At 37.3% G+C, this 15,241-nt stretch overlaps 1 protein-coding gene across 3 annotated transcripts in view; it reads right to left on the reverse strand.

Annotated features, from left to right (window-relative positions):
• Window positions 1-15,241, reverse strand: part of LOC309631227 (small membrane A-kinase anchor protein) — a 297,357-nt gene that overhangs the window by 37,380 nt on the left and 244,736 nt on the right. Inside the window, exon 2 of one of the 3 annotated variants that reach the window (XM_082397458.1) lies at window positions 8,500-8,717. The exons of the other annotated variants lie outside the window; for them this stretch is intronic. Coding sequence (XP_082253584.1) covers window positions 8,500-8,616 — 117 coding nt within the window. The 5' untranslated portion in view covers window positions 8,617-8,717. The remainder of the gene's footprint in view (window positions 1-8,499; window positions 8,718-15,241) is intronic. 3 annotated transcript variants of the gene reach the window in all.

Raw genomic sequence — 15,241 nt, forward strand, 5'->3', positions numbered from 1 at the left:
CTCTGGAACCCACGTGCCACAACTACAGAGCCCACGTGCCCTGGAGCATGCCGCCACAACTAGGGAAGAGAAAACCCACACGCCACAACTAGAGAGAAGACCGTGCACCACAACAAAGAGCCCAGGTGCCGCAATGAAAGATCCTGCATGCCGCAACTAAGACCCGACACAGCCAAAAATAAATAAATCTTTAAAACAAACAAACAAACAAAAAACAACAACAAAAAACCAATCTGTCCAAATTTGATTAAAATAGTTCAGTTTCCCCTGGAATTCTGGATTTTCACATATTTGTTTATTAGCTGATAATTTTAAAATTAAAGTCAAATATTTGATAAATATACCTTGAAAACAGGCATAGCTACATAAAGATAGTAGGATGTTTATTCTGGAGAAGGTAGAGGAATTAGAATAGATATCTAAGGGGTATTCAAATGGATGAGGGGCTATACTTAAACTACATTGCTCTGCTGGACATTACTAGAACCACTAGGAAGAAGTCGTGGCAGGCATATTTGGATTTGATTAAGAAAGGACTGTCTATTGGTTAGAGCTTACAACAGAACGGACTGCTTAGCGAAATAGTGAGCTTCCCCTTAAACCAGAAGTTACATGATCTATGTGGAATGTTATAATGGATATTTCTAACAAAAATAGCAAAATTCCATATCCTCTAAGAAAATCCCTCCAAAGCCAAGATTCTATCATCTTAGGAGTTGTTCTGCAGTATGAATACATGTGAACTTGGCCTTTGGACTTCATCCAAGCCAGCACTAGAGCCATTATTTTGATGTCTTACTGTTTGTGCCGTCTACAGGGACAGAGAGACAGACCCCTGCTGTGTCCCTGGCTAAGGAGGCAGTTTAGCATCTTTTAGAGATTCTTCCTTAAAAGCAAATCAACCACCAAATGCTGTATAAATTGGTACTCAAAGAATTCCAGCTAATTCAAAGTAAGAAACTGTCTATCTACAAAGGGATATTTTATGGCTTGTGATATTTCACTTAACAGCTAACCTCATTTGTTGGAGTGCAGACCTACTATAACTTGGAGATAATAATGATAATTACTATTTATTGAGCACCTACTATGCACTGGGACCCACAATAGCCATCCACATGCTATCTCATTTAATCCTCACAATAAGATAAGGTAACTGGGGCTTCCTTGGTGGCACGGTGGTTAAGAATCCGCCTGCCAATGCAGGGGACACGGGTTCGAGCCCTGGTCCGGGAAGATCCCACATGCTGCGGAGCAACTAAGCCCATGCGCCACAACTACTGAGCCTGCATTCTAGAGCCCGCGAGCCACAACTACTGAGCCCATGTGCCACAACTACTGAAGCCCGCGTGCCTAGAGCCCGTGCTCCACAACAAGAGAAGCCACCGCAATGAGAAGCCCGTGCACCACAATGGAGAGTAGCCCCTGCTTGCCACAACTAGAGAAAGCCCGCGCCCAGCAACGAAGACCCAACACAGCCAAAAATAATAAATAAATTAAAAAAAAAAAAAAGATAAGGTAACTATTAATATGTGGTAGAACTTGAATTTGAACCCAGGCCTAAGTCCAAAGCCAGTGTTCCTTCTATTATTCTATATTGCTTTCCAATGTCTCAGTTGTCCACATAATGGCCTGTTAAATCTGGCCATAGTTCCACACAGCAGTTCTCCTATCCAACTCTTAATCCCTCAACTCTGATGGGTAGTATCTATTACTAAGGTATTGAGATTTGGAAAGAAGATGGGTTGTTACCAAAACTGATGAACTTTCGGTCATAGAATATCTGGCTTGAATATGTTGATAGAGGATGCATTCTGAACAATTATATTTTCCATGGCCTCTATATTTCTGAGCAAGGATCTATTCCATGGACTCTATGTTTCATATCACACATGCAATACCTACATAAAGTCAGCTGTAGAGATAAGATAGTCATGAAATAACTAAAGAATAGCTATAATCAAACCAACCAGTAAATACATACTAGTGGATAGAGGACAGAATATACTGTAAAATGTAAATCATAAGAGGTCAGTGAAAAGTGGGTGAGTTTTGACTAGGGTCATGAGACAAGCATAGAATTTTAATTGTTGAAAGAAGAGGATGGGTGTTTAGTTGATGCTATATCCACAGGGGTGGCAATGAGCCTGGAACACATATGAATGGGAAGAAAATGAATCTTTGAGAAATAGCTAGTAAGGCATGGGGCCCACTGATGTCAAGCTAGGGTGATTTGTTTAGACAAATAACAGCCAGCCACTGAAAGTTCTTAAATTGTAAAGTGATATAATAAAAATTGTCCTTGAATAGAATAGATTTAGGATTAATGTGGCAACTCTGAGCAAGTAAGTAGAGATTAGTAGCACAAGCCAATCATGTTGCACTTACCATAATGCCTAAGAGAATGAAAAAGCATTCATAAAAGGTGTTTTGTTTTTCCCAAAGACTTATTTTTCCCTTCATAAACTTAGTCTATCTGTGGTTATTCTTGCCACCAACTACCAAGATCTGAAACTCTTAAAGCTTAATGGAATCACTGTACATTGAGTTTAAGTATTTCCAGTCAGGAAATTTGCTTGGGCAAAAAAAAAAAAAAGTATCCACCAATTATATATTTATAGAGTGGAATTGAGGAAAAACTGAATCACTCAGTTTGCTCAGTAAAAATAAGACAAAGTTTTTAGCTGAGTCTGAAAGAACTGGGAATTTAAGAAGAGAAGGGCTTTTGTTTTTAGAACTTTAAACTTTTTTACAATGAACATTGATTACATTTGGAATCAGAAAAAATCCAATAAAACAATTTTCATTTTGAAAAGAAAAGTTAAATAGAATAGTTTTGGGATACCTCTAAGAAACCATGATCACGTTAAGGGGTCCTTGTTTAGGAATTAGCTACTAGTACAGTTTTACCACCTCTTTTAGCTTCATTTTCAGGCCTTGATTGACTTTCAGTAAAATATTTTAGACAGTAGAGAGTTTCACCGTTTACCTTTTTAAAAAAATTTTATTTGCATGTTGTAATAGAGAATTAGAAGTATTGGTGCAAGAGGCAATTTATGGATAATCTATGACCTAAACCAAAGGAGATAGGTGCTTTAAACCATTTCATTGGCTTCCGAGAGGTCCTCCTAATGTACTACTTGCTATTGAGCTAAACTGACCATCTCGATTTAAGGGATTAGCTTCCAATTAAAAACAGTTACTGGGGGTCCATCAGATATTTAAATTAAAATTCTTTCCCAGGAGAATGCTTAGCTCAGTTCCAGAAAGAGTTCAGTTACTGGGACATTTCTACTTTATCAGATCTAGGATTACCCAGTCTTTATGTACAAGGAAGTTCAACACACATAATTTTCAGTCAACATCCCAGATTCCTAACCAGCCTGATCTAAGCACTGAGATTGACTCTACAAGTCTAATTTAAATAAAGAGACAGGAAAAGAGTGACTCTACCTAGGGTAAAGTACCATAGAGCATCTGTACGACAATTGCATCATCCCAGTTTTAGGCATGGATCTCAGCTCCCATTTCCTCCCATGCATAAGGCCAAGAACACCCCTCCTATCACTGTGAGTGAATTACAACCTAAGCTGCTAGGCTTTAGGGTCTATTTCTGGGTGTGATGAACCCTGCCCTTCTTGCCGCACTTATACCCACCCCCCTCTTGATGTCAGCTTCTATGCATACGACTCTAGCTTTCAGTTTCTTCTTTTTTGGGAGGTACCTGGGAATTTCTGTTCCTTTTTTGTGAGGCCACTATACATTTAAATTTGTTATTTGAATTTAGCATGTCTGCATGTTTAGAGAGTAATGAGTGGTGTTCAGTCCTCATTTTGCTAGAACTGGAGGTCCCCATTTGCTCTTCACCATACTCCAGTCTAGCTTCTACCCCCACCACTCTAAGATGCCTGTTCCTGTCAAAGTCACCAATGTTTTCTGTATCATCAAAATCAATGGACATTTCTTAGTCTGTATCTTAATTTTTAGTGCATTCATAAGAGCTGACCAGTCCCTTCTTCCTGAAACACTTTTAGCTTATGTAATGCTGGTTTCCTTCCTGTGTCTCTAGCTGCTCCTACTCTTCTGATTAATCTCTAAATATTGTTGTCCCTCAGGGCCTGCTGTAGATTCTCTTCTCTTCTTTCTCTGCAATATTTCTTCAAGGGAGCTTATCTATTTGCATTGCTTTAATTATCATCCTTATGCCAGTAACTCCCAAATTTACATGTCCTGCTTTGGATGCCTAACAGGCACCTCAAATTTAACATGTCAAAAACAGAACTCTTGATACCCGTTCTCCAAATATGGTCCTCCTCTGGTCTTTTCCAACTCAATAAATGGTAACTAGTGGCTAAAATCAAACTTAGGAGTCATTTTCAGTTCTCCTACTTGTATTTCCCCTCCTCCCATTATATATAGTTCACTACCTGTTACCTGGACTATCTCCTCCTCAATCTTATCCATACAACTGGTTCCCTCTCTCACTAAGTCCTAGCCACACTTGTCTCTTTCTCCACCTCAGGGCCTTCATACCTTCCATTTCCTCTGTTCTTCCTACTTTTTCACTTGGCTGTCTCCTTCACATCCTTCATGTCTCAGTTCAAATGTCACCTCTTTGGAGGAGACTTTCTTGACTAGTCTATCTTAAGGCAGCCTTCTCTCTATAACCAGCTACTCTCTTATACATCACACTGTTTATTTCCTTCATAGTCTTTATCACTACTTGAAATTACCTTATTTGTTTTTATCTGCCTTCTCTAGAACATGAGATCCATGAAAAGAGTAACTTTTAATAGTACTTAAACATTATCTACCAGTGCCTATAATAATAGTACCTGGTATACAGTGGGCACTAAAAATACTTCTTGAGCAAATAAAAACAAGATACTTCCACTTCCAATTATAGCAGGCTAGTTTATATTATACCAACTCTCTCCATGAGAACAACTATAAAATTTGGATAGAACATAAAAAAAAAAAAATCAAGACTGAAAGTATCCAAAAACTATCAAGGCAGCCAAGCCTCAAGGAGCCAAGATCCTGATTTGAATAGAAATGCTGAGAAATGAGCCCGGTATTTTTGATGCCTTTGCAATTTGTAAGCAACAGCCTAGAGGCTGAGACTCTTTCATTCACCTCACGGAGTTTGGGAGTTGGAACTGCTGAAGAGGTACACTCCAGGAATAACCAGAATAAACCAGGAATAAAGTGAAAGTAAATCAGCTCTCACAAACTCAGTAAGCTTGATTAGCTCAATACATTATGTAGTCTTTCCTAGTCTAACAGACTGCAAAAGCATCATCCAGAGTCTCAAATTATTCCTAAAATTTTCAAATCACAATGTCTGACATTCAATTAAATATTACCACACATATTATGAAGACAAAGACCAAAGCAAAGACTAAGAGAAAAATGGGAAAAATAAGTAGATCTACAAGCGTTCCAAACACAGATTATAAAATAACTATGATTAATAAGGTCAAAAATAGAAGCCCACATAGAATCATTGTTTTAAATCAGATAGAAACTTTAGAACAGAAAAAGGCAGTAACTAAAATTAAGAACTCAGGGACTTCCCTGGTGGTCCAGTGGTTAAGACTCCGCACTTCCAATGCAGGGGACGTGGGTTCAATCTCTGGTCAGGGAACTAAGATCCCACATGCTGCATGGTGTGGGAAATAAATAAATAAAAAGTATAAAATTCAGAACTCAAACAGATAGATTGAATGCAGATTAGATGCAACTAATAAGAGGAATAGTGAAGAGGAAGACTGGACAGCAGAAAATATCCAGACTAAATCTTCAAATATTAAAAAGATAAAAAATGATGAAAAAATGTAAGAGAATTATGAGACAAGATGAAAATATGTATCATAGGTGAAATTAGAGTCCTAGGAGAGCATAGAGAGAATAGGGCATACGTGATATTTGAATAGTAATGGGAAAGCATTTTCCAAAACTGATGAAAGATATCAAGCCACAGATTCAAGATCCTCCATGAACACCAAGCAGGATAAAGTCCAATAAAATCACATCTAAGCACATAATAGTAAAACTGCTGAAAAGCAAAGACAAACAGAAGATCTCAGAGGGGCAAAGGAAAAGATACATCAGCAACAATAGTGTTTACAGCTGGCTTTGAATAGAACTGATGAAAGCTAAAAGACAATAGAATGACAACATCAAAGTATTGAAAAAAATCTGCCAACATATTAGTAATTTTTCATCACCTTGGGTAGGCAAATATTTCTTAAACAGAATACAAAAAGCATATCCATAAAGAAAAGATTGATAAATAGTATCAAACTAAAAGTAAGAACTTCTTTTCATGGAATGATACCATTAAGAATGAATATGCATACCATATCACAGGAAAAGATATTTGCAATAAAGGTATCATATACAGGACTCATGTATAAAATAAAAAGAACTCCTGCAAGAAGAAGACAGATAACCCAATTTTTAAAATGGGCTAAAAACTTCAATGGGCACTTTACAAAAGAGGATGTCTAAATGGCCAACAAACATATGAAAATGTGCTCAGCATTATTAGTCACTATGAACTGCAAATTAAGACCAAAATAAGATACCACTAGACACCCATCAGAATCAGGAAAACACCAAATGTTGGTTAGGATGATAAGCAACTGGAACTCTCGTATACTGCAAATGGGAGGAAAATTGGTACAATCACTTTGGATGATGTTTGGCATTATTATCTAAAGAAAAATATATGCCTATCATATGATTTGGAAATTACATTCCTAATAAAATGCATGCACATGTGCACCAAGAGACAAGAATATTCACAACATCATTATTTATGATAGCTCCAAAACTAGAAACCCTCATCACTATTAGAACCACATCTGGCAATTATTGTGCACTCAGTGAATCTAAGTTTTATTACTATTCTTTTTAGCCTGTGAAAGTCTTTCCATATTTTGTAGATTCCAAAAAATCTGCCCAGCTGAGAACCAAAAACATCTACTCAGAACTATCTAGTTAAATATAATAATTGCCTAAATATAAATTTATTAAATATAATAAATGCCTGAATAAAATAATTATTACCTCAAGGATTGTTAAACATTTATGGTAGATTTAATCACTGAGTTTTTTTTCTTCAAAGTACCAGAATTCTAACATTAGGCATAAATTAGATTCAACTTTATTTTTAAGAGGCATAAAGATTCTTCTCCCTATTGAACTGCAGAAATAAGTTTTTCAAATAAATATCTTGCAAAGAGAAGAAAAGTTTTTTGTTTGTTATTTCACTATGAATCACCAATTGACATCTTCTGTTTCACAGACAAAAGTTGGAAAAAATAACTTGAACTTATCAGGTTCACAAAACTATCATAAGTCTCCTTCAGCAGTTGTGAGCCCAACTGAATGGTTTCTGCATAGATCTTAGAGCCTTGCTTTTTCAAAGCCTCTCATGCTCCCTTTCTAAATGACGGATGAAAAAGATTTAATAGATGCAATCTTAATCCTAAGAAGCACTGGTTTAAAAAATGTATACACACACAATGCAAACTGGAACTTAGTATAATGTGATTGGTTAAAATTCTTACATATTCTTACTGAAAATGGGGAAAAAAGGATCCACAGTTAGTGGCAAAGGAACTAGTCATAATCTAAATGATTGATTTAGGAGCTCTTTTCCCTATCCTTCCATTACATTTTATATATGTGTCTGTAACAAGAGATACTTAATTGTAATGAACGGTTTGTATTTATGTTTCCTCACTCAAATGGCAGAGATGATGTCTTTTCATTAGTATGTCCAATTCCTAGTTGAGTGCCTGGCATCTAGTAGGAACTTAAGATATGTCATATAGATGAAAACTAAAGGAAGCTATAAATACATTAGGGAGAACTGTGAATTCCAAGCCAAGATCTCAGATTTGTAAATCACAGGGCAAGACAAAATTTTGTAGGACTTGATATCCCCTGGATGACCTAATAGAAATCAAATCCTAAAACTGTAAAGTCAAAAAACACACCAGTTGGATGATGTCTACCTTAAGATGATCCAGTAATCTGTTTCAACCCTGGAACAGGCTTGCTCATATTTACCATAATGTACTCTTCTGCTTACTTTTTAACAGTATTTCCTTGTAAAATAACTTTTATTCTTTTCTTTCTAGTGGAATAAAAAAATAAATTTACTCTCAAATATCTAGACAAAGAGGTAAATACTTAAAATGATAAATTTACCATCACTGTTTTCCAGATTAGAAATATCTTCATTAAAATGCTTCCTTAAAATTTGCTCCCATGTGCCCAACATCTTAAGCAAGAAAAATCCAAAGGAATCCTCTGATATGTCTATCAGAACTTAAGTTTGGATTGTGTTTATTATCAATAAACCTTACACAAGACTCTTAGTCATCTTAGTTATTTTCCTGGTATTTTGTTAAGTAAGCATGGGGATATTATCATTCCAATTTTACTGATGGAGGAATCAGAAGGCATAAAGCCCTCCTGCCTTACCTCTGCAGTCATAAATGTGGTAGAAATTACAGTCCAACTTGTTTCTCTCAGGTGTTGCCTTTGTGGCTCTATTAGCAATTCAGCAATTCTATTTTCTTTTCCAAAGCTTCTTTTCATAGAGTTCTAATTATACATTTCACTTCTGTATACGTTCCACATTTATGGCTTCTTTTCCTTCCAAAGATTTTCACTCCATTTTTTCCCAACTACTTCATTGCCTAGGGTGATTGAGAAGAATATTCTGCTTAAACAGAAAGTTATCATAGAACCACTATATGCATAACCAATTTTTTAGAAAGTTATTGTATTAGAACAAAAAATTTACTTATATTACTACTCAGATTTTCAAAGAAAATAACTTCTCTATTTCCTGCAACCTATCCTATCCTAATTAATCTCCACTCCAACAGGGAGCAGCCTGAAGGCAAGGGTGGGATTTTGGGAAGTAACCATGTGTGATCCAGAGGAGTCTCTGGGTTTAAATCTCATGTCCTCTGCACCAGAAGGGAGCATCCTAGGTAGCAATGTGTTTGAAGAAATTTGATTAACGGGGCTGTCAACTACAAACTAGGTTAATAACCTTAATTTTGGAATTGTTGATCTGAAGCCATTTTCTTTTTTTTCTGGCAGAGATTAGAGAGTAGAACCAATAGTCTTCTAAGGTCACTCTTGCTTCCTGAGAACAAACTCATATCCTCTGATTAGAGGTCTTTTCTTTTTGGAGGCTGAGAGAAAAAAACACATAACCTGTTTAACCAAAAGTAAGTTTGGAATGCACTCCTATTTTAATGCACTCAAAAATATTTTCTTATGCAACAAGAGAATACTTCCACTGCTCAGCCCCTGCTTCTGCACAAGCATCTGTAACAGGGAAAGTCTATATTGAGCTGCTGCATTTTTTTAATCTCATAACTGATTCCTGCCCCAGGAGTCAAAGGCTGATGAAAGGTCAACAAAAATAAAAACTAATAATCTGTTTTAGAGTGAGTCTATCAGAGCTCTCCACAAGACAACATGACAATAGTAAAGAATGGAATGGTTATGTCTAGAGTCCACTGTTACTTGTTTAGAATGTAGGCCTGAGAAACCCAGATGTGTTGTTTATTGAAAATAAATCTAGTATAATTTTAGATGGAATGTCTATTAAATTAATAGGTTGGCACTTGGTTAGAGTAAAGAAATGCATTTTAAATGCTGTTATAAACTACATTCTGGATTCAACCATATTGGACCATTCCTGTGGGGCTGATTTAAGGCAAACAAAATGACTAGTTAATATGTCACCATAGGAAGTGTTATTGATCTTTTCAGGCAAGGATTTCTGGAGGTAAGGTCTTCTTCAAGCACCAGCACCATCACTGAAATTAGTGGGAGCCTCTTCTAAAGAGCAGCTAAAATTTGGTTTCTTCTCTACAGCTGGCCCCCTCCTGTTACAGCAGCTGACAACACGGGCAGACAGCCTTGGATATCTGGCTATTCCCGCAACAACTTTAGCAAGAATGAGAAAAGCAAGGCATGAGTCCTATTTTAGAATTATCCTCAGCTCTAAGCAGTAGCATCAGAAAATTACCCTCACTGTAAACTGAAGATGGTTTGAGAAGTCAGAAAACCATTGACAATTGATTAAATTGTTTTCTCCTCTCATATTTGCTTGCACTTTTCCATTTTTTTTGGCAGATGGAACAATATAACAACAATTCTATATGCCAATAAAGCAGCTTCAACAATCAACATTTTACCAATTAAGTTTTGGTTTTTTCTAGCGTATTTCAAAGCATATTATAGATACCATATGACTTCATGCATAGACCCAAAGAAGTTATTTCCTCCACACATACACTACTGTACCATAAACTATAACAAATAGGGCTTGAAAAAAACATAACCAAAATACCATCATTATAGCTAGCAAAAATTACAATTATTCCCTAATGCCACATGAAAATATCCATGTCCAATGTACCTGTTTGACCTAAATCTCTCTCTTAAATTTGATTTGTTCTTATCAGGATCCAAACAAGTATCTTACACAGCACTAGCTGAAATATAATTTAATCCTCTTTTTTAGCTATAACATCCCTTCCTCCTTTTTTCTTTGCTATTCCTTTGATGAAAAGATTGGATTATCTGTCCTGTAGAATTATTCACATTCTGTATTTGTCTGTATGCATCCTGTCCTGAACACACCATGTATATTTTTAAGAAAAAAGTTTAATTTAATTATAAATGTAATTATCAAGAGAACTGAATTAAAGTCCTGGTTTTGTCCCTAAATAATTGGGAAACTTCAAAAAATTTTAAGTCTCTTAGAGACTATTTGCTCTATAGGATTTTCTAATGACTCATCTAAGAGCAACTGAAAGTGACATTTTAGCATTCTTCATATATCAGTATTTTATTAACTTTACTTTCACTTAAGAGTATAAGTGACTGGGACTTCTCTGGTGGCGCAGTGGTTAAGAATCCGCCTGCCAATGCAGGGGACACAGGTTCGAGCCCTGGTCCGGGAAGATCCCACATGCCATGGAGCAACTAAGTCCATGCACCACAACCACTGAAGCCCACGTGCCTAGAGCCCGTGCTCTGCAACAAGACAAGCCACCGCAATGAGAAGCTGGTGCACCGTAACAAAGAGGAGCCCCTGCTCACCGCAACTAGAGAAAGCCCGCACATAGCAACGAAGACCCAATGCAGCCAAAAAAAAAAAAAAAAAAAGAGTACAAGTGATTGACCAGAAATTAAACTAATTCTATCAGTTCTTTTAAGATTAAGGAGGAAAAAAATCAGTATGTCTTTCAAAGATGAAACCTTTTAATATTTTGATATATTTCCTTTCAATCTCATATATTTTATAGTAAATGTCTATATGCATATTCTATACAGTGGTTCTTATATATATGTAGTTCCATAATAATGACTTTTATTTCACATAACATTAAATAGGATTGACTTTTCTATAATTACTGACTATAAATTTATAGAATTTAACTGAATGAAACTATATTTTCATTTAGGGAAACAATCTGGAATATGATATATTTCTTTCTGATTTAAAGCAAGTATGACTAGACTTTTATGTAACTGCAAATGGACGTGTGGCATCATTAAGAAATGTTACTGTTATATTAAGAAATAAAAGTTAGTTATCCATGGGATTAATATACTTTATCTGTCTTGGAATCTCTCAAGCATTTATCATCCCTCACGCTGAAATTTTTTGTGGTTATTATTTATTATCTACCTTTAATTTTCAAAGCCTAATCCTCTTAAAAATATCCCAAATGAATAAATAGAGCTAATTACATAAAACACTTTGTCTTAATGTCACTTTACCTAGTCAGTGAAGGTCAAACACAAAAGTCTAGTCACATTTGCGTTAAATGAGAAAGAAGTATATCCTAAAATTCCAATTTGTTTCCCATTCCATGAGTGAACACACAAGTTTCATTTAATCATATTTTATAAATATCATGGGAGAAAACACATTTCAAAATACACCCTTTCAGCATAGGATATGGGAAGCTATGCAATTTTCACACAAACTATAAATAAAAGGTCAGGAAACTAATATTTCAGGGTTGGTATTTTGAAGTGGGAGATCCCCAAAGAGGAACATGGACTGATAAGTCTAGGACCGTGGATCAAAAAAACTTCTTCTAGGACTACTGCCATCAAGGCAGGTAGGAAAAACTGGAGTACAGCGTGGGTATAATAGAACGATGTCCAAGGGCAGTTCATGGATGAACTGGGCATATCATCAACCCACTCTGAGGCTTTGAATATGCAGTTGTTTTCAAAGCAACTTAATTTAAGAAACAGAAGCCAAAAAGATCAAAGTAACTTGAGATTGAAAGTCATATCAAAACTTGATCCATGAAAAGATCAACTGGTTCCTGACTGTCCTTCTTAAAAAGTTCATAACTTTGAAAATGAACCTCCACTGTCAGAGTAACTGCCTGGATCTAAAGAAATATCTCAACTCTTGGGGCTTCCCTGGTGGTGCAGTGGTTGGGGGTCCGCCTGCCAATGTGGGGGACACAGGTTTGATCCCTCGTCCGGGAGGATCCCACATGCTGTGGAGTGGCTGAGCCCGTGTACCACAACTGCTGAGCCTGCGCTCTGGGGCCCGCGAGCCACAACTACTGAGCCTGCGTGCCACAACTACTGAAGCCTGTGTGCCTGGAGCCTGTGCTCCACAATGGGGGAGGCGACCGCAGTGAGAGGCCCCCACACCACGGTGAGGAGTGGCCCCCGCTCTCCGTGGCTGGGGAAAGCCCGCGTGCAGCAACGGAGACCCAATGAAGCCACAAACAAACAAACAAACAAATAAATACCATAAAAAAAAATCTCAACTCTTAACTGAAACATTAACAGAAAGTGTTCAATAAAGTTTTATTTGCAATGAAATTCCAAACTCATACATTACTTCTAGTTTGGCATTGGCAAATTCCAGTTCATAATACCTTAATGTTTTCAGATAAAGACAGCAGTTGGAGAAGTTAAAGAACAGACAATTAGACAGGGCCAACAATGGCTCTTAAGAATAGATTACTGCAACTCGAATTTTTTCACGTTTCTTCATTGGCTTCCTTGATACTTTCCCCTCCTGTGTATGGCAAAAGTCTGGTTTTGTGAGTCACTGAATTCAGTCTTTTCTCTTTTTTTTTTTTAATTGATTAATTAATTTATTTATTTTTGGCTGCGTTGGGTCTTCGTTGCTGTGCGCGGGCTTCTCATTGCAGTGGCTTCACTTGTTGCGGAGCACGGGCTCTAGGCACGCGGGCTTCAGTAGTTGTGGCACGTGGGCTCAGTAGTTGTGGCTCGCAGGCTTCAGTAGTTGTGGCTCACTGGCTTCAGTAGTTGTGGCTCGTGGGCTCTAGAGCGCAGGCTCAGTAGTTGTGGCACATGGGCTTAGTTGCTCCGCAGCATGTGGGATCTTCCCAGACCAGGGCTCGAACCCGTGTCCCCTGCATTAGCAGGCAGATTCTTAACCACTGCACCACCAGGGAAGCCCCTTCAGCCTTTTTTCTTAAAGTGATCTCTCAGTCTGAGATATTGAATGTTACTGGCAAGTTCTATTACTTTACGTCATGTTGGCTAGAAGAATGTGGTTACAAAGCAGTCCTCAGCCAAGGACCTTAGGGACAAGAGAACTTGGAACACCAAGCTTCACAATACAAAGGGAGCTCAAAGAAATGAGTTCTACTCACAGCCAAATATGACAGAACTGTGACACGCTAGCAGCTCTACTTCACAAATCAAAATAGGTCATGTCCTGAATTTGATGAAAAAAACCCAAGCATCTCCAGAAATTGAGTCCAAATAGTTTAGCTCATAACCAAAGAGTGAATATTTTATACTCACAAAAATACGATTGTTAGATAGAAAGTGAGAACACAACAGCCCAGCAAAATAGTATTCATCAACCTAGAACTCCCATGAGCCTCCCTGGAGGTCCTGCCCTGCAGCTCCACCACTGTCTCCAGGCCCATATAAAAAAACTCCCGAGACAAGTCAGACTGCCTGGGACCCTTAGGCAGTGACAACACCAACGGAATTTGTACTAAATTGGGTGGAGGCCAATCACTGCTAATCATAACTCTCAAGCAGAGGGAGAGAGGCAAGTACTCAATCCCAGCTAAAACCACCTACCTTCTCTAGTTCTTTTATTCCTGTCCTCTATCTTATCATAGGAGTCTCTCTACCTCCAGGCCCTAAGGGAATCCTGGTCCTCCTCTGAGGACAGCCCTTCCCCTGCAGCCCTCCCTCCAAAACAGATATAAGATTCTCCGCCCACACATGTCTCCAAACATGAGCATTTTCCCCGCTTCTTGAGGCCTCTGCCGTGGGATCATACTCTCTGCTATGCTTCATTGCCCTTTTATTTATTTTCTTAAAAATTAGTTTATTTATTTATTTTGTGGTCACATCTCTCAGCTTGTGGGATCTCAGTTCCCCAACTGGGGATTGAACCCAGGCCACAACAGTGAAAGCCTAGACTTCTAACCCCTAGGCCATCAGGGAACTTCCTTCATCACCCTTTTAGATCAGTCTTTTACACACTTTCCCTTGTTCAGTGGGAACTTTGGGGCTTGGTTTCACCCTTCTTCTCCACCCCAGTGTCTGCATAATGCTAGAGATGATGTTATCCATGGAGAATAGAATTAAAAAAAAGATAAACTTCTTTAGTGATATTATAAGACTGTGGAGCTCCTCAGGAATTTATAATTTAATCAATAAAATTAACATTATAGTTTGTATATAACAAAATTCATTTAAAATATGTAAATATTTATACAGGAATGTCAAAAAATTCTCACTGGTTCCTACTCAATAAGTGAAACACATTTTAATTTGCTTCAAATTAATTAATGTAAGAAATGGTATGTCAGCACATTTAGTGAAATTTAAGACCCCTGCTTGTCGAGGGATCTGCATACATATTAAAATAAAGATTAACTTTAACTTCTGCTAAAAAAAACTTTGCTTTCATGACCTGATGTTTACAGTCTTACATATTAAGTCTTACATATCCTCACCATACCTTCTCGTTAGCATTAATTTTTTAAGTTCTAGAGACATGGGGGAAATAATTTTGAGGTGGATTTATAGAAATATTATCATTGTTATGTCCCCATTAACTTAGTTTTTTTTTCCCCACAATGGATATCACTTTCCTTTCCCTCAATCCTGAATGCTCATTTAAAAAATAATGCAATTAAAAATTAAAAACCAAGGTAAA

The sequence above is a fragment of the Balaenoptera borealis genome, assembly GCF_965194805.1.
Source record: "Balaenoptera borealis genome assembly, chromosome: 6".
NCBI classification, from domain to species: Eukaryota; Metazoa; Chordata; class Mammalia; order Artiodactyla; family Balaenopteridae; genus Balaenoptera; species Balaenoptera borealis.